This window comes from Centrocercus urophasianus, unplaced genomic scaffold, assembly GCF_019232065.1.
Source record: "Centrocercus urophasianus isolate 14NV4802_14NV808 unplaced genomic scaffold, USGS_Curo_1.0 seq_14, whole genome shotgun sequence".
Classification (NCBI taxonomy): Eukaryota; Metazoa; Chordata; class Aves; order Galliformes; family Phasianidae; genus Centrocercus; species Centrocercus urophasianus.
In genome coordinates, this window is record NW_024884586.1 from 8753205 (window position 1) to 8773631 (window position 20427).

The window sequence follows — 20427 nt, forward strand, 5'->3', positions numbered from 1 at the left end:
CTGCTCCCCTCCGTGCTGCCACAAATGGATTAGAGAAAAGATTTATCCAGACACATAAGTAAACAATTTGTGCTGCAACCCAAGATAAATGCAGCTTGCAAAACAAGAGTACAAATTTCCTATTGGCCAACACGAAAGCAGTCCATACTTTTACAAACCTGACAGCTGCAATGTGGTGCATGGAATGTGACTTTAGTTTTCAGTCAGCCAGGGACCTCAGAAAAAGGTAGTGTATGAAAATGGCCACGAATCAGCACATCCCAAAGCATAGCTCCAGCAATGATTTTTTTCTTAAAAATGCTACTGGAAGACAACAAACGTTTCTTTTGGATGCTGAAATGGTTCCATGATAATTTGCAGCTCTGTTTTATACAAAAGCTATAAATCCATCTCACTCAGTACATGCCTTCACAATGGCCAGTGGTGAAATATCATGTAGACAGCAAGGCCAAAACAACCAGCAGTTAAAAAAAAGAGCTCTCCTGCAGGTCTTGTTGGGCACTGTGCAATTGAGTTGCTTAGCAGGAAAAGCCCATGCCATCCATTGCAGAAATTCCTGAATGCAATCCTCTGGCCCACGTTTAGACCTACAGATAAGAGAAGTGATGCCTACTCATCTTAAAAACATAGGGAATGGAAACAACTACACTAAACGAATAAATTAAGCTAATAAAATCTCTTTTTACTAGCGATATCTTACATGCTAAGAAAAAAAATATCTGTGTTCATATACCAGAGTGAATTGTGTTCATTTTTTTTAAATTTAGTGAAGCAATCCAAGTGGGATGTTTGGCACTTCAGGATGTTTGACATCAGCCAAAAAAGCAAGTTGTTTTTGGGTAGCACTCTGCCTGGAAATCTTTCCAATATGGTTTTACTTTCTAGAATGATCAAACATCCACCTCATGTTCTCCAGCAGTTCAGGAGCCTGACAAGGAATTTCTACCTTTTCCTCCTCTCTAGTGAAGGAGGAGTTATCATCCTTTAAAGGGAAAGCGAGGAAACAAACCATTCTCCTTTGCTTTGCCTGACTCCATTCTGCCTCTTTGGATCTGGTGCTGTCTGACCTCGGTGTGGAGTTGCTTTTCTTAAGCCTTGGAGGGTAGGAGGAAATTGCCAGCAGGTTACACCTCCAGCAGGGGAGGAAATAATACTAGCAGAAGCATGTTTTGCCATTGCAGCCTACAGAAGTCCTCTGAACACAACGAGCTTTCTTGGCACAAGCACAGCTTTGCAGGTGGAACTGCAGTTCACACGACGGCTTTGTAATCCCACTGTAGGCCTGCCATGCAGCCATTCATTAAGGCAATGAGATTTTTGCCCCTAAGTGCTAAGCCTGTTTTAAATAAGAGACTTAAGTTCTTTAATTCTGAGTATTGCACCTCGCGCCAGCTGTTTGATCACTGAAGTTGGCAACTGCAGCAAAGAAAAGCCATGGAGGGAAAAGAAAGTAAACTTCATACAAAAAAAAAAAAAAAAGCAAAAAACTGCCATCTGCATGTAAGAGAGGTGGCAGCTTGGTTTTCCTGACCCCACAGCAGAGCATTGCTTCTTTCCAAACTAAATCCTATAAAAGCACAAGGTGCTGGAAGAGGAAGAACATGAAATGAGCAGCACGCACGCCGAACGTGTGCAATAAACACAATCAGCATTAGTGAATCACTGCTTTGTTTTCTCATGGTCCTCATGTAGCATTTATCAGAATCAGCGCTTAAAGTTCGAAAAGAAACGTACAAAATACAGCTGGAGGGAAATGGGGAGCTTTAGTCACCAGGATTTTGCCTGTCTGGATTCAAGCCACCCTGATGTGTACAGCTCACAGGGACTCCAAGAATAAGGTGACACAATAGTGGCTGCTGCTGCACTATTCTGAGAGCAACTGAGAAGAAACAAAGGTACCACAGCTAAGGAAAGAACAAAGAGGGCTATAGCAGCAGCCTGGAAAAGCAAGCAGAAAAAAAATCCTGAACTTCTTGAAAGGCTCTGTATGAAAACTTACAAGACCAGGTCATTCTGTCCTCTGTCCTAATATCAACCTTCTGCCTCGCTTAAATTACCGTTTAAAATATATGGCATCCCTAGAGCAAGTCTCAGTTATATCGTGCTAAATTATAAGCCTCTGCATGCATTCACACTTGAAGCAGGTTGGGAGGGTTTTCTGAAGGGTGTTAGTTTTTCTATTGAAGACAGATTTAAGATGCGTTAGAGTATGACAGTCTAATTACAGACTGCAATTTCAATTTCATTTGCTTCTGTTGCATCCTGTGACGGTTAAACATTTCCTGGAGAAACAATTACAGGACAGTACTAAGAAACACAATTTACTGACTCCAATCTTCATGAGTATGCAGATTTCATTCCATCCAACTCCTCATTTCATTCTGACCTAGCGGTGCTCTCTTCATACTATTAACAGTCCAGAGAAGTGTCTGCACATATCTTAAACATATTTGGTATTATTCATACAATGACTTTTGTGGATTTGCTATCTTAAGCAAAAGTTGGATTCTAAGTATATAAATTGCATAGCAGTATTAATACATAGTTAATACATTAATTAATTCATTAAATCATGATTAACTGTGTTTGAAACAGCAGTGTCTGGAAACTGAGAACGATGGTAATGATCTCATCTGCTTTTTGCTTTGCTCTGTATAGCTCAGAGTATTGGCTGGAACAGATTTAACATCAGTCACTGTTCAGAGGAGGGAATAACATTCACAGCCCTTTCACTCATTGCTTTAAAAGGCCAGTTTCTGCACAACTATAACGTGTCATATCCTGGGGCTTTATCCACTGCTGGGTTTCCACGGCTTTGTACTAAGGCTGAATTAGATACAGTGGATAGACAGGACTGCAAATCTTACAGAGCTAGGTGCTTAGTCTGTACCAATACTTGTGGCCAAAAAACACATCAGTATGTCAGCAAAGCTGAAGCTACCCTTACTCATGAGCAACAGAAGCAGAAGCTGGAAGCAGAAGCTGGCCCATAGTGGGCAGTTTGAAGGTGGTATCTAATACACAGCCAACCTTAAGGCTTTTTTTTTCCTACTCTGTTAAGAGCCTTCCTAACCTGGTTTCCCTAGGGGAAAGAAGATTATGAAATTGAACTGTTGGCTGTGCATCTCACAAATAACTAGCAAGTCCATTTGTCATTGCCAGCCTGATTTGACAGATACACAACCTTTCAAAGTCACTGACTTCCCAAAGTTTATGAGAAGATATGCATTTAGGCAGCGAATGTCTCAGCAATGCCTTCACTGAGAGATAAAGCTCCAGCATGATCCCCAACCCCTATTAGACATCAGAATCTACCCAGAAAAGAGACAGTATGAATAGCGCTGCTATGGAAAAAGCTCTAATTGCTGTTCATATAAATCAGACACCAGGTAATACAATCATCTCTTTCTCACTTGTATCAGTTCTCAACAGTTCTGCTTCTCACGGCACTGCCATTTCTTGACGTCTGTAATTCCCATATCAAATGAGTTTCCTATCTTTAAAAGCAATGCTCCTTAAAATACATCCTTGGAGAGCCTTCACAAAGTCAGAGGCAGAGATAAGATGTCAGTCAGAGACTGAGCAGTTCCTGGAGGAGGTAAATAACAAAGGAGAATCAGCTGCTGGGAGGTAGGTAGAGAAAATGGCATTCTGGGGTAAACCTCCCACATATTCAATACATAGGAGTAAAGCCTGTGCTGCTGTTCAATCACATTTTTATTTGTCACAGACTATCACAAGATACACAAATGCCAAAACGCCCCTCTGCCTCAAACCACCAGCCACACCTGGCCAGGGGTGCTCAAGGACCAACCAGTGCTCCATGGGGTATCTTCAGACCAAGTTCCCTCCTCCTGCTGCTGGGAGTACATGCTGCCCTGCATGCTGTTCTGCTGCGTGCAGCCCTCCAGATATCATCAGCATACACACAGTTCTTACATGAGATACCCATGAACACTTGAAATACAAGGATGGAAAACAATGCCATTAATGAGGGACTTCTCACTTTCATTTCTCCTTCTTTCCCATGGCATCCAAGTAATAAAGCTCGGCTGCTGGCAACAGTGCTAGTGCACCAGGCCAGCAGCACACATTAGTACACAACCTTCTAAACCATGATTCACAAACCATCAAACAGCTGCAAAGCCAGAGCAAGAGCCCTGCAACTCATCACTGGAGCCAGATTAAATAGGCTCTTGGGATTTGTTTCCTACACAAATACTAGTCCATACCATTCCTACGTGCCTTCTATCACTTCATTCGCTCTGTTTCCAACCACACTGGATCTGCAGTATCCCATGACTGGATCAGTTGAGAATTTTCTGGGGATTGAATGGTAAAACAAAGCAGCAAACAATGAGCACTTCAAAACAATAAGCTTCTGCTGCTCTGTGCTCAGTGGTCTGCAGACCCTAGAGGTCTTCAAGCCACAGGAGTGTGTTTCCTTGCCTCCTGGAGATGTTACCTGCTGGAACAGGAGGATCTCTTCGCTCACCACTTTGAACACTTGGAGTCCCCTGTAGTGCCTACAACTCTACTACATTTTAACAATGGAAAGGAGACATGAGACATAGAAATGAGGAATGATACATTTCAAATTTCTTTGCCTCTTGTCATTTTATTGCTGTCTCCTCTGTATATGCCAATCTTTTTACAACAGAGCTTTGAAAAATCTTGTGCTTTACTGAATTTCTCTATTAGCCTAGAATATTATCTGAAGAGTCAGATATAGGCATTCAATTCTTTGATGGACAAATTGCTACCAATTTAGCCGGTCTTCTCTAGCACAGGATTTCTAAGGAGAGCAAACACCACTGGAAACATCAATCAGTGTAGCATTGCCTTTCTGAGTCTTGGCAGTTTGGGAGTTACAAGTCAAAGAAAGTAGGAATGCTGGCATAAACCAACAGGGATTAAGGAGATGACATCTTTCTTTCTATAGCACTCTCACAGCCCTTAGGATATAACTTAACTCTTTCTACCAAAAATATTCTTTTCTAAAAAGAAAAGGCAAGCAGAACTCTGGATTATAAGCAAAATAAAAGTACAATTCACTTTACTGACTGTCATAAAGAATCTCTGGATGTTTGGAGGACAGAACGTGAGGAAAAAAGATGTTCTTCACAGTGAAACACGAATATTTCTTTATGAAATAAAAGCGTTCTGCTTTGAGATCACCTGATGCTGTCTTTAGTCCCAGTGGTTTTAGCAATTCAACAAAAGAAAATGGAAGTTTATAGCAATGAATGAATCGAGCAACTCTACTGCATCTACTGTCATCCTCAGAGCTTGCAAAGCAGAGCAGTGATACAAGGATGGCAGCTCTGCCTCTGGCAGGACTCCAGGAAACAGCCTCTGAATGGCAATTCTCATCATAGTGGCAGTGCTGCTGGCTAATAACGTCTTGTCCACGTCCCAGTGCCTTCATACTCCACAGTAGCCACAAATGCGCTGCCCATAATTTCTGCAGGATTCTTTGCAGAGAAGAGAGCTATTCTTGGACACATTCAGCACTAACACTGAGAAGGCACCTCAGCCTCTGACATTCATGAAAGAGCTCTGTGTTGCCTTCAACAGCCAGAAAGGGGAGGAGAAATTTGCTCTATTTTCACAGTTATATGACAGCCTGTAAAAGTTTTACAACGTGAGTGCAGCACCTAATCCAATAAAGCTCGCCAGGAACATTTAAAAATCAAGGGCTCTGGGATTTTGTTTCATGTAGAAATCACAAGATTTATAATGTAGGATCACCTCAGAAACACAGAGTCAGTCCTGCTGGAGTTGCACAGGACTGAGGTCTATTCTTCTGCCCCATTGCAGGAAAGATAGTTGGTAGTGTTGGTAGTGATTTCCATCATAGAATGGCCTGGGTTGAAAAGGACCACAACGATCATCCAGTTCCAACCCCCCTGCTATGTGCAGGGTCACCAACCAGCAGACCAGGCTGCCCAGAGCCACATCCAGCCTGGCCTTGAATGCCTCCAGGATGGGGCATCCACAACCTCCTTGGGCAACCTGTTCCAGTATATCACCACCCTCTGAGTGAAATAGGCTATGAAGATGCACAAAATGGACTGGAGTTAATGAATGGGAACAGGAGAAAGAAAACAGAAGTATGCTTTGTGAAGAAAATCAAAGCATTTTGCCAGAACAGAATAAAAATCAGGAGCAATCTGTAAAAGGCATTTAATTCATTTAATGCAATGGCTGTGCTTTATACATGGAAATAACCAAAGCTTTTATTTGGAGCATGAAAGAAGTAATTTATCCTCTTACTTCCCATTGATTGTTACTACCCAGCTACCTAGAGAAGGGTAAAGGGGGAAGCAGGATAAAACAGCAAAACTTCTTTGGTAAGCGTGTAAGCAAAGAGCAATCCCGTGTTCTGGCAGAGCTGCTTCTCCTTTAATTGCATAGAAAGTAAAAGCTGACAGATAACTGACATCAACTTGAAAAACAACAACAGCTTCATCAACCTGTAATCATTCCAAGACTTTTGATCATTAAAAATAGACTTCTCTTCTTTTACAAAAGACAAGTCAGCTTAAACTAATACTTTTAAAAATAATCTCTTCTCAGTTGCTTTCTCCAGTGTGAGAAGGTAAAAAGCTGCATCTATTATAACTACACGCTGTGCAAACCTCATTTGGACGTGATCATCATCAATCACTCCTGCTGTGCAGGTAGCATGTGAGAGGGAAGCAAACCACTGATGGTGCTGCAGTATTTGACACCACCCACTCGTTTCCCTGCTTGTACACTTTGGTACAGGGAGAAGCCAGTTCACACGTGGTCATCCTCTCTTTTTGGGACTTCTGTCTTTTCTCTCCCTTCAGGCATTTGAGAATAGCTTTGATAGTTTCAGGGGAAGGAAAAATCTTTCTTTCTCTCTTAAAGATTAAGGCTCCCCTACTGAACAGCATGCCAGAGATACACTAGCTGTGTGATCTTCCTTCTGTAAATACGCACACATTACTCACAGCAGCACCTTTTCACATCATACACACATGCCTCAGTGGAAGATGAATATTGTAAAAGAAATAAGAATGCAGTGAACATCCTTTGTGGCTGTGCCACGCACAGTCCTGGAAAGAGCTATTCACACCGCCAGCCGAGTGCATTTCTCCAACACACACTTCAGCTAGCTGACAGTCATAATCCTGACTGGGGACAAGGCTCAAAACAGCATGAAAACTAGATGGACTAGGTGGGTTTTTTGGCCTTTTTCAAAATGCTCTGGAGTAAGGTAGAATAAGTATTGGATGATTTTTAGAAACAGGAAGCAACCAGAAAGACAGACAACAGCCTCATCAACATGCCTCCTTACCAGCATACAGAGGATTAAAGAGAGCAATCTCCTTGTACCGCACAACTCTGGGTAGTTACTAGTGTGCCAATTCAGCAGACTTGTGTTACTTTATCACGCTGAGCTCCTAGGCATGACTTGGGCCAGCAGAAGTTGCCTACGCTTTGTGTTTCCTGATGCACCAGCACTGCAGCATGCCTGCTTTTAAGTAGCTGTACAGCAGCGCACGCTAGAGAACAGCTTCTTCAATCTCACACAGCCCTCCACAACCCTCTGACAAGAGCATCAACAGCTACAACGTGGTGACATCCATCTGCAAACACCCCCATCCTTCCGAAGTGCCAGGACAGAGGGCTGTCACTTTGCAACACCCCCATTTCCCTTAGCGTGTTAATGAACCTCTGTGGAGGGGTGAGATGCTCTAAGGCACCTCCCAGGGACCTCGCAGCAGGCTCCCAAATCTGGATGGGCAGTTTTCTGTGCTAGAACTCTCTCCCCTCTCTGAACAATGACTCTACACCCTATTCTTACATGGCAAACAGCATTTATAGCTGCACCCCTCACCAAGCTCCTGCAGTCTCCTTCTGCAGCCCGTCCTCCCGTTTGTGGCAGTGAAGTGCCCGACCACCCTGCTACTGACAGCCACCTCATTTATCACAACAGTGATGTAACGCTGCACGCTTTTATGTTGCATCGCGGTGCCCTGCTGACACACGCGCACCTCACGCTGAGTTGATGAGCTCCTGTCACAGAGCTGCAGCCCCAGAAGAAGTGAGGTTTTTCTCCACTTCTCAGAGCCACGTGGCAACGCTAGGACCCATTGCTGGATAGGACAGAGAGCAGACGCCTGGAGATTTCACATATAGGCAATAGCACTGAGATGAACCAAGTGTGCCATCCCTACTATAGTGGTGGACGTCAGCAAGCGCTCAACTCTACACTCATGAACGGCCTCAGTGACTTCTCTGAGACCATGCATGGGGCATGTACTTTTGGGGCAAGTACATCCAAGAACAAAAGCTTGGTGCAAAAATGCTGAAGAGCATGAAATGAAACGGTGAAGAAAATGCCCTCAGTAGGTTGCCCACACCAATTAAGGAGGCCAAAGAAAGGCTACCCTAGCCACCATCTTGCTCAACTTTCAAGTTCAAACTTTTGAGCATAAAAGCAACAACAAGTTTACTTTCTATCTTCGTAAGTAGACAGAAATACAACCGTCTCGCAGTTTTAAACATGTACTCACCCAGAAGAGAAGGTTGAAGACAAACATTAGGTACTTGATACACTGCAGGCAGTTGTGAGCCATGCTGCACCTCTTCAGTTCTAGGAGAAAAATAAATGAGAGATCCAGGTAAAAGACAACGTACTTGTTTCCCTTGGGGGACGTGTACTTAGCCTTGGTGGCCTTAGGGCCCGGGTTGGTGTGGAATCCAAAAAAAGAGTTGCTGGCCGCCCCAAACTGGCCGCCATACATGCTGCTGTAACGACGGAAAGCGCCATTTGGGAAACTGTAATCCTTGCTGTCCAGGGATGGGCTCCGGTGGTAGGTGGACTCATCAGTGCTGGACCTGCGCATGGTGGCTCCGGCTCGTCCCGTCGCAGCTGCTGCTCTGACAACCGTCAGGTGTCGGGGGCGCGGGTAAAAGCTTTGCGGTTTCCTTTCCTCCTCCTTGCCAGCAATCCCCTACTGCTTTGCACCAGCTGTTCTTTTGTCTGCCATCCTGTCAAGGAGTTGCACGGGCTTTATGGCAGCAAAGTTGGTGAACTGGAGGCTGCTTAGCCAGGAGTTAGGGAGCGGCGTGCTTCCGCATGAAAAAGACTTCTGCACAAGTAACCATTCCCTCCGGCGTCACAGCGGGTCCCCCCGGCCCCCCCCCGCTACCAAAGAAGAAGAGACAGAGAGATATACTGTACCCAAAGCAAGGAATTTTAAAAAAAGGAAGCGTGATCTCGCTCGGATCGCAAATGCCAAACAACCCCCCAGCTCCACATGCCGCACGCGGAGCAGACAGCGCACGGGGCCGGCGGTTATCCCAGAGACCGGCCGGCAGCTCCCGCGGCCCCGCGCTGCCTCCGCGGCCCCCGGAGCCCCTAAGCGCGGAGCGAGGCAGTGCGGAGCGCGGAGCCCGGAGCTCCGCCCCGCAATCGCCGCTCCTCCCGCTGCTGGGCGCGGAGCTCCGGCCGCGGCCCCGCCTCGCCCTGCCCGGGCGGCTCCGGTCCCACCCGAGGCCCCGTGTGGGCCCGGCCGGACTGGGGGTCCGGCGCTGCCGCGGCTTTAAAGGGCAGAGAAGTAATCGCAGTGGGAACGGAGCTCTTGCGTCGAAGCATCGTGCCGGCCTCAGCACAAATCGGCACAGACAAGCGATTAATTAAGAACAAATTAGCAGAAGTGAAATGAGCTGGGTTTGCACGTAGCCCGAGCTCTTCGCCCTTGCAAGCCACTCTCTAATTCTGTTAATTTACAAACGGCAAAGCTGGAGCCTAATTATTTCATTTCCTCCACGAGCTCTAAAGGCACGGCGCGAGCCTCGTGCGAGCTTCAGGACTGAGCGCAGAGCTCGGGCTGATGCCTCCTGGGCCATCTGTTCCAGCAACTCTGGCTGACTCCTAACGTGACTGCCTTTCATTTCCCTACCCCTCAGCACAGTGATTTCAGCGCCACGATGGAGAGATTTCCTCTCTTCCTGCCTCCCTGTCCCGCAAGCAGAAGGTGTTCCCAGCTAGGAGCCTCCCGCCCTGGGGCACAAAGCCTGCCCTGAGCAAGCAGCTGTTCTCAGCCCAAGTTCCCATGCACTCCTTGTGCTTCCAGTGACAGTCTGCCACCAGCCTTCCTCTCTGTGCAGTCCTGGACTGGTCTGGCAATGCAACATCAAAAATAATTCAACTTTTTTTCTTTGTTCCCTATCAGCATACACACAGATTTGCCCATTAGATGGTGAAAATTGGACACAACTCTATGCAGATTATGTCGAAACAAAGTCAGGTCACATAATCAATATTTAACAAGGGTGCCCACCACAACAATCTCCAATTTGGCATATTTACTGTCAACTTGGTAACTAAAAATTCACGAGCAGATTGCTTTTAAAGCTATCTGGGTAAGAGAAAAGGTAAAAATCACTCAGCTTGACATTATGGTAGGAAAACAGCAATTCCCAAGTAAATCAATCCTTAACATAAGGCCAGGATATGGGGTGAGACAAAAAGTTTCCAAACATTGCTTCTAAATGAAGTGGGGTTCTTCAGACGGATGCAGAAAAACGCCCACAGTAAGCAGGGCTCCTGCATGGCCATAATGGGCACATTTCCCCCTGCCTCCTTCCACCTACAACACTGAGCACAGTGCACTGAATTGACAACTTTTTAAGGACACTTCAGTGCAGAATTCAGCCCTCGAGTTGTTGCTGTTCTTCTTGCTCACTCTAATATCAGCAGTTAAAAGGGGTAGGAACGTGCTGACATTGAAGGTTAAGCCCTTGCAGGCACATAACCTTTTGGTAGTTTGAGCCTAAAATCCCAGCCTGGGCCTTGTGACTTCTGTTCACCTCTGTTTTCCATTCACTTACCCTTTCACTGGTTGCATCTGTGTATTCCCATCCTGGGGCCAATCCATATCGATCCTCAACACAAGAAGCAAAGCACTGCGCAGCCTCACCAGCACAGCTTAATGTGCATTGATTTTGGTGGCACACTACCATGTGTGCTGTAACAGCTCTACTTCTTTCCCTGTTACACCTAAAAAGCTTCCCCTCCTCTTTCCCAGTGGTACACAGTGTTTCTGGACCCCAAACCACCACCTATTTTCATACCACTTTGGATCAGGCTGAATGCTGCTTTCCCTTTCTGTCGCATCATCTCACTGTCAGACATGCAAACTCTGTCCCCTTCAGGTTGCACTAATGCAGCTACTGGATCACCTCCTCATTAATTTAGTCTTCATTAGTCCTTAATGGTTGCACTTGCTTTCCCTAATGCTTCCTGTCACTGTCTTCAAAACTCTGTACCTGCTCCAGCCCTGCAATGAGACAGCCCACTCAGCAGCCTGTTCCTGAGCATCCCATAAAAGCTGTAAAGAAGAGAGTCATAAAATAAAATAAATTCTGCTAGAAATGACTACTAAAATATATCGTGTTAATGCAGGGTATGGCAGCCAGCACTGCTCTGCAATAAGGAGGGGCTGCAAAATCATGCACGAGAGGTTATATTCACTCCCAAGTTTCAGTCAACAAAACAGCTAAGATTAAACATTTCTGTGAAAGGGGGAAAGCATTGGGGTTACAGCATCACAATCAGAAGGGCAACCACTTTAGTAATTCACTGCAAATGGTTAATTCTTGCTTTCTTGTACATACAGAGATCACCATGGAAAAGCACTAATCGAAACCATTTGCAGCTGCCTGTCCCCTTCAGCAACATGCCCAGAGAAAAATCCCTTCTCTTTTTTGGCTCCTGCCCAACACGCTCTTAACACCCCAGCAGCTACTGCTTGGTTAGGCTCAATTCAGCAAAAGAGGCTTTATAAAAAACGTACATCTTCCAAAGACTAATGGGAACAGTTCCTCCTCTGACTTGAGGGTGAACCAAAATTCAGGGCCAGGCTGGCGGTGTTGGTGAAGAGAATAACGCACTCCTGATGGAGCCCTTCATTTGTTTGCTTTCCTAGTCTGTTTTGCATGAATGGAGAGCTGAGAGGGAATCTCACCTACATTCCTCAATATCTGAAGGGAGAGTGTAAAGAGGACAGAGGAGGCTCTGCTCAGGGGTACCCAGTGCTAAGACAAGAGGCAGTTGATACAAACCGACACGCAGGAGGTTCCTTCTGACCATCAGGCAGCACTTCTGGGTGCCAAGTGCTGGCACAGATTTCCCAGAGAGGATTGAGATCTCCTCCTTGGAGATCTCCAAAAGCCACCTGGATGTAGGCTTGGGCAGCCGGCTCTGGGCCAGAGCAACCCAGAGGGCCTGCCCACCTCAGCAACCCTGGGATTTTGTGAAGGAGAAAGTCAGACTTCCTCAGCTAATACAACCTAAAGAACTTTAGGTATTCACAGCTGCACTTGCAACTTCTTTAAACATTTACTAATGCCTCCAACAAAACTTTGACAAAGACTTCCTTCAGAAGCAATTTCACTTACATGGCAGACTTAGGGTAGTTTGGGTTTTGTGTTCCTCCCCCCTCCCTTTCTCCCCCCTCCCCCCATTCTCTTTCTTTTTTTGTTTAGAAATAAGGAAATTTGCATGAATTAAAAAGGATCTTCCATACTTAATAGCTCATCTCCTTCTGCTCACATGCCACCTGAAGTCATGATCTTTGGTTTATGGCACAATTAGTTGCTATGGAAATAACATAATCAGATACAGAGAAAATATTTGGAGTATGATTTGCAATGTTCTTTATTTAAACCTGTGCACAAGTCACTTGTGCAGAAACTTCGCTGCCTTTTACATGCTCTCATCTGCATAATAACTTTCATCACCTCTGCTGTGCATTCAGACGTGCTGGTATTGCCACATGCACGACTCACACTAAAGGCATTCTTCACTCATATTTGAGCATCTGCACACCCAAACAGTAATGAGAGTGTCCATGCATGCAGGTGAGCTGTTGTCAAGTCCAAATTAACAACAATAACAAAAACTGTCTGTAAAGAATTTACTTGGGATTGGGCCCCTATACCATGTGTAGCACAGAACTCCTTTCCCATTTGTGCTTTCTCTGCTTTTGAAACCCTATTCTTTGCTAATGATTCCCTTTTTTCAATCATAGAGCTTTTAAGTAAGGAGATTCTCTGTTGCCCCAGCAAATTCTGCTTACTTCTAAGTCCTGGATAGGGAGGATCACTGCTCCAGATGAAAGACAAGCAGTTCCAGCCGCTGAACTCAAGAAGCAGGAGCTTCTGCCAATGCCCTCAGTAATAGAGAACGCAGGAACAGAAATAAAGAATATGCCTGACACTCTGTACCAGATGAGTTGTGGCCCGAAGAAAACCTTTGTCAGGACCTAACTTTGCGGTATCAGCAGGTCTTAGCAGCACAAATGCAATTTATGTGCTAGTTTTCTTAAAATCAGGTTACATTCTCTAACCTGAGAGATCAGCTGATGTTCAAAGAAACACCGCTTCAAACACATGCGTGGCACTCAGGATCTTTCTGTCAAGTATAAAGCAATCAATCAGGCACAAAAATCTTTCAACTACACACAGCTCTGATAGCTTCGAAAAGAAGGTATTCTAAAGCAGAAGCAAACAAAACACTGACTTTAAAAAAAAAATCAAAGATTCATCAATGCTCCTTACCAAGTGTTTGCTTTTTAACATCTTCATGGATTTTTCCCCGAGTATTCAAAATGGATTGTGTTCTCGCCTTGCACCCTTAAAGCAGGGCTAGGGATGCAAACACAAAGATAAGTTGCTCTAATTTCAGCTGCCTTCCCAAGGCAATGAAGGCCCAGCAACGTTCACTTATCTCACAGGGCTCCAAGTGCTCAGCATGTTTGAGAATCACGTCACAGAGAGCCCAATTCCACAAGGTGCTCAACCACCATTTTCCCTGTATTGAGATATACACGTACCTACGTTGTCAGCATGCACTTAACGCTTTTGTGAGCAGGACTGCACATAAGCCTGAGAAATGTCTAAAAGGCTGCAGATGGAGCTGAACTCTGCATATAGCTGCTGTAATAAAAAGAACTGCTCCTTGAGCATGTCTTTGAGGCTGACACTTCTCAGACCTACCAGCAAAGCTGGCAGGGAAGGGGCCTTCACCAAAACAGAAGTTTGTTCAGCTGGCTGGAAATGGAGCAGGGAGCTCCCCTACCAGCAGCAGTCAGAAGATTTGACTAAGTACACTGAGACCTAAGGGCAGCTAGAAACATCATATCTGCTGCTGGCATTGCTGGGTCTTGCTGCCATCTTGCTCCTCAGATTCAAAAGACCTCTGCTTCCTTCTAAGTCCCTTAGGCTCCTTCCAAAATCCTACCTTAAAGATAAATAAACTTCTGATTCTGTAAAGGGCTGAAAATAAGGTCACCAAGGGAGGAATAGCTTTCCTTTTCATCTTGAAAAAAAACCCAATAACTTCTAAAAATTAGCAAAAGGACATTATATTTTACAACACATAAGTACTGCCACACCACCTCAGAAGGCATTTCTTACAGTGTAAGCTGTGCCAGAGAGCTTAACATTAAAACTGAAACATTAAAGAGACTGCAGCAAATTAGGAGTATTTGAAGAGGAATAATAAGCAAAAACAATATATGGCCTTCCAATATTTGAAAGGAGCGTATAAACAAGAGGGTATGACTGTTTATGAGGGTGAATAGTGATAGGACAAGGGGGAATGGTTTTGGACTGAGACAGGTGAGGTTTAGGTTAGATATTAGGAGGAAGTTTTTCACATAAAGGGTGGTGACACACTGGAACAGGTTGCCCAAGGAGGCTGTGGATGCCCCATCAACATTCAAGGTCACTCTGACGTGGCTCTGGGCAGCCTGGTCTGGTGGCTGGCGACCCTGCACATAGCAGAGGTCTAGAAACTAGATAATCATTACAGCCCTTTTCAGCCCAGGCCATTCTATGATTCTGTGACTCTATGATATGATGATGAAATGTTTAATATTAAAATGGAATGGAACTGCGCAAAGAAAATGCAACCAGAAAATGCATATCTATGTATTCGACCATTATCCCTTTTCCTTGATGTTGTAAAGAATCGTGGGGCTTTTATCATCCCACATGCTAACAGCAAACAGCAGTGGATCTCTTATCGTTGACATCTCTGCACCCATTCAAGCAAAAAGAGGAGCTTCTGCTATCAGAAAAAAAAATTATGGGCAGGAGCACAAGCTTTGCCTTTCTGCTTTGCCATTCTCAGCATTCATAACACTCCTCAAGTCAGACATAACTTCAGACATACCCTCAAGTATATTTTTTTAAACAGATAACAGACACAGGTAAACAATTTAAAACCACAGCCAAGGATTTACTCCTAGAAGATATATTAGTGAGCATAATAGCGATAACACATTGAATAAAAATGCTCTCTTAAAAGAAAGAGAATCATCCGCGCTGGAAACCATATATCTGTATTTACTTGTTCACATCACCACAATCTGGCTCTTTATATTTCACTGTCAAAATCTGTGAGTAAGCCATTTCCCTATGGAACGGCACAGCTAACAGAGAGAGAAAAGGCACCTGTACTTTATGGCAACAGAGTTGTGATACCTTTTTTGTAAATGTACCTAAATTCATTCACCAAGGATAACAAGGAGACTCTGAGTAAAGTCGAGCTGTCCAAAACAACACTAAACTCATCTCTATTTGTTACAGCACATGGTGGTATTTAAATTTAATGACAGCGCTTTGCTTGAATAGAACTAAGGATATATGCAAGTCCTTTAAAGATAAGGAATGAAAGATATTAAATGTTTGAATTCAAGTGCTCTCACTGAAAAGGTTCCTAAAAAGTATCTGGTTAAGCTTCAAAGTCCTCACCTGTTCTGCTCAGACTGAGATTCTGGATTTAAAGCCAAGGTATCAGTTTTCATCAGGATCTCAGATATTCCTACCCTGTAGGAAACATCTGGCACAGGACCTTGCAAAATTTAATCCTGCTCAATCTAAGCCCTAGCATACGTTAACCCGCTAAAAATGCAAGGTCAATCTCTTCTGTGATCTGACCTCTAAGCAGTCTGTTTGCTGTGTTATATTTGCGAGGATTTTTATGAAGGTAGATTTAGGTTTAAAGAAAATGATTTCTGCATCAGATCACTACGAAGCCAGCTGAGAAGTGATTGGGAACATTTCCACAAAGAACGATGGCTGCTCCCTGTCGGGAACCAGTGTGACGACAGCTGTTAGCCCCGTGCTGAGCAATGGCAGGTCTGTGCCTGGCCTTCACTGCTCCTGCAATCACAAACCCTGCAAAGAAGGGAACCAAGTCAAAGTTGGCTTTGATGAGACGGTGGTGCAAATCTGATTTTTCCCCACTGCAAACTCATGTCTCATGCAGCTGGAAGCTGACAGCCCCAGACGAGAGGAATTTATCATTATTATTTTAGTGTGAGAGCAGTTCGCTGATTGCAGCTTGACAACTCGAGTTAATTACTTGATGAAGGGTCTGCCACACACTGCCTGGCTCCACATCTGTGGACAACAACAATCAGCGGAATGAAACCCATTCTTAAAAGGTCTTTGGTCTTTTTAATCCTAAGTTTAAAATCACAAAATCCACATAACAAATTGTGCAGGTCAGGGGAATTACACCAGAGGTTCCCATTTCCCCAGCCCTTGGGACAGTCCAGTCTCTGCAGCTTGCTGAATCTCATAAACACACCTCACTTCAAAAGCATCCTCTCTTCCTCCTCAAGTCCCAGCCATTCTCAAGATAGCTGCTTGGAACTCAAGCTGGCCACACTCCCTGGTGGCTGCTTTCCCATCAGGTAAATAACAACTTGCAAGCTTTCACCTACTTCTGCCAAACACCAGGTGGGATTTACCAGCCTCGTCAAAGAGATTAATGTCAAAACTGCCTGGCCTTACCTGTTAAATCAATGCATGGAACCTGTGTGCTAGTTTACATCCAAGTTAGCAAAATGTTGAGACTCTAGTATGCCATAATCCTAACCCCCTGAGAAGTGGTGACGTGCAAATAGCAGGGAAAGCTGGCTGGGAAGGGAGCCATAGGGGCCGGAGCCACTCAGCGGTGAGGGAAGGGGAATCGCGTCTCACACTGGGAATTAGAACAAGACAATGCCAGTAAACCAGAAGCCTTATACATGTGGCAGCTGTTGCATAAATTAAGCCAGACTCTACCTGTGTTTATATCGTATAGCTTGAAATCTGTGTGTTCCTAGTTCTTCACATAGACAGAAAAAAACACTTTTTTTTTTTTCTCTGTCTTCCTCCCATCACCACACTTGGCACTTTTCAGGACAAAGCCTGTTTCCATCTCTTTTTTATTTTTTTAAACTCATCACCTATGAGAATGTACTGCACTTCTAGGTGCTCCCTTAAATCTGAAATGTGGCACATCTGACCTGCGGTCAATCAGAAGTTGCTGGAGAGTAATCAAGAGAAGGCAGGCTGTCTCCTTTAGTGGAGAGTGCAGAGTGTAACAGCAGTCATCTCACCTAGGGCTCCCAAATTCTAGAAAGCACTGCAGGTAAAGACACACAACTACAGACAGAAACAGGAGAAAATATTTAGTAAGAGGTGTACATAACAGAGAAGGCTGGGTTCAGAAGCCACTACAAGGCTTTACTAGTTTAATTCTGGTGTGTTTTATTCTTTATTCATCCACATATGGACTCTGATAATAGTGTGTTTAATTTCCCTGACAAACTCTTCAGCTCTGGATTCCTGCTTCTCTACTCTTCAAGTACCATAAAAGTGGATGCAGATTGTGTTGTTATCCCTAGGACTGTCTCCTCTCAATTTGAAAGCAGATCAAAGGAATGGACTTCAACAACTTTGCCATGATTTAAGCTCATTTTCAACTCCAATGAGAGCCGTGCTTTATTCTGCCTTCATTGAGCTGTTACAGGAAATCTTAGGGCCTGGAGCACCTCCCATATGAAGACAGGCTGAGTAACCTGGGTTTGTTCAGCTTGGGGAAAAGAAGGCTGAGGGGGAAATATGATTAAATGTTTATAAATATCTAAAGGGAGGGAGGAGGCAAATGGATGAGGACAGGCTCTCTTCAGTGGTATGCAGCAATAGAACAAGGAGCAACTTAAACATTTGAAGTTTCACACAAACACGCAGATGAACTTCTGTAAGGGTGATGGAGAACTGGAACAGGTTGCCCAGAGAGGTTGTAGAGTCTCCTATGGAGATATTCAAGACCCACCTGGACACCTACCAGTGCAACATGCTGTAAGGAACTGCTTTAGCAGGGCAGTGAGACTCGATCTCTTGAGGTCCCTTCCAACTCCTCCAAACGTGTAAATCTCTGGATCAGAACAGCACAAGGGTAGCACACAGTTTTGAAACAGCTGCTTGTGACATCTCTATGCCTCCAGGACAGAGGTGTTAGTATACAATAAGAAAGCTTATAAAACCAGGTTGAAGAGACTAGAAGGATGCCCACAGTTGACTCCAGCCAGCTGTGAGTAAATCCCTGAGCTACCAGCAGGGCTAGCCAAGATTTTTCTGTGGGTTACAGAGGTCCTAATCTCAAATTCTCCACCAAACCTACAGTGCTGATGACTGCTGCCATGTTTGAACAGGTAAGATCTGAGTCTGTTCTTCAGGCAACAGGGCAAAAGAGATGCAGTTCCATGCATTAACTTCCATAGTCTTTGAAGAGATATCTGAATGCTGCCCAAAAATTAATTACTTGGCATGACAAGCTCTGACAATTAGTGAACTAGACTGCTTGATGATAGGATTTTAAAAACACACTGTTCAAGGAGGAAACTCTGGAACATGCAGTGCTGCTGTCATAAAGAGAAGTGTACCACCAGGACAGCTCTGCAGGCTACAAGATCACAGCTGCAAGGAAAAGATCCCAGAGGATAAAGAACCTAACTATATCTGCATTCCACAACCATCCTTCCAGGAAAGCTGGAAAAGAAGAGGATCTGGGCCTTCTTTTGACTACATTGGGCCCTGATGAAGCAGTAATGGAAGCCAGTGTCAGCATCAGCTCTTGCTAGGGCTAGCACAGGCCATTTCTATCACACTGTGTTCAGCAGAGATCACGGACCAGCCTGCAAATCCAGCCCATCCATGCATGGTGTGACAGCAAGCCCAGTGCCCTTGACACTGTGTGGACCCGAAACTGCACAGTCTCCAATATCCCCCATGTGCTTACTACAAGGAATCCTAAGGGTTGCTGCTCTTTCCCCTTGCACCAAGCTTTGCCAAATGTTTTTTTCCTGCACAGTGCAGATTTCCCTCTCGGCAACTGATGGAAAGTGTTGTTTCACTCTCTCAGCCCTCACCTGCTTTTGGAAACAAAACAACACTCCCGCTTCCTCTGCTTTCTGCTTATCTCCCTTCTAGGCAAACAGAAGAGATGAAAACGCACAGATTTCAGGATAGTAAATACCCAGTGAGTGACTTGACAGCAAGTAAATCAGCATTTTGTAGCATTCACGGCAACAGCTTCTGGCATCACAGAAGAAATAAAATTCATTAGACAACAAATAAACGATAACCTTGTATTTACAAAGCAGACTTTAAATGTAGCCAATTAGTTCACATGTAATGACGATGCAAAGTCTTGCGCTCCCGTTCACAGATCTCTGAGATCACTGGGTTTTATCAGTGTAGCAGTTTTTATGAAAGAGGATCAGGGAATGTATTAAATAGGGAAGACTGGTTTCAGAGGAAGTCGGGTGCCCACTTCCCTGCTATGTGTGGGAAAATCTTCTGACTTGGCAAACATGTTTTAGTCACAAAATCGTTGCAGTTGCTTTGCAATTTGTTGTTTTCATCAGATGTCATTATGCGTATTAGTTGGCATTTTCTTTTCCTTGACTGGATGATTCTCTGGGCCTTTAGGAGGTTTCAAGAAGCTTCTGCAAATATTTCCAGTACATATATGTAGAATCAATGCATACATCAATGAGCATGTGTCAATCTTAGGTTGGAGTTCATCAGAGCTGATCTGGGACCTTCTTTAGAACCAGAGACCAAACCCCTACCTAGAGGGGTGCACTGAAGCTGTGTTCCCCAGCACCAGAACTGCTTTAGTGTCACGTGCTAATGAGCTGTCAAGTTTTAAATGAATCCGTCAGAGCTTCGTGCACCTTGGCCACAATTCAGGTGGCTAAACAAGACTCTTGACCTCTGCAAGACAGCTGAAAGCATTGCATGGGTTTACATCAAGTGAGAACCCAGCTGATCATCTTAAAATTGCAGGGGCTACATCTCAGCCAAACCAATTGTTGAGGTATTTTCCCCTAGAAGCATGCTGCCTTTCTCTGTCCTGGTGCCACGGAAAAGATCTGCAGCAGCATTTCTGAGCTGCACCGAGATTTGCCTGCATTTCTCCCTTCCTTTGAGTCGAGGCTGTGCTTTTCTGAATTGGTAGAGTGCCACGGCTCAACTTGCGCAACACATACAGCTTTGGCGCAGGTGAGGTCCCCTTCTTCCAAGCTGTCACCAGACTCA

The 20427-nt window shown here is 44.6% G+C and overlaps 1 protein-coding gene across 6 annotated transcripts in view; it reads right to left on the reverse strand.

Moving 5' to 3' along the window:
- The window catches only part of TSPAN4 (tetraspanin 4), a 393641-nt gene that overhangs the window by 172941 nt on the left and 200273 nt on the right, over window positions 1–20427 (reverse strand). For 4 of the 6 annotated variants that reach the window (XM_042814264.1, XM_042814266.1, XM_042814267.1 and 1 more), the window contains one exon: window positions 8550–8629. In XM_042814264.1, the coding sequence (XP_042670198.1) occupies window positions 8550–8612 (63 nt within the window). In that variant the 5' untranslated portion in view covers window positions 8613–8629. Of the gene's footprint in view, window positions 1–8549; window positions 9151–9220; window positions 9294–20427 lie in introns of those variants that run through there. The other 2 variants (XM_042814270.1, XM_042814263.1) reach the window with 2 other exon arrangements.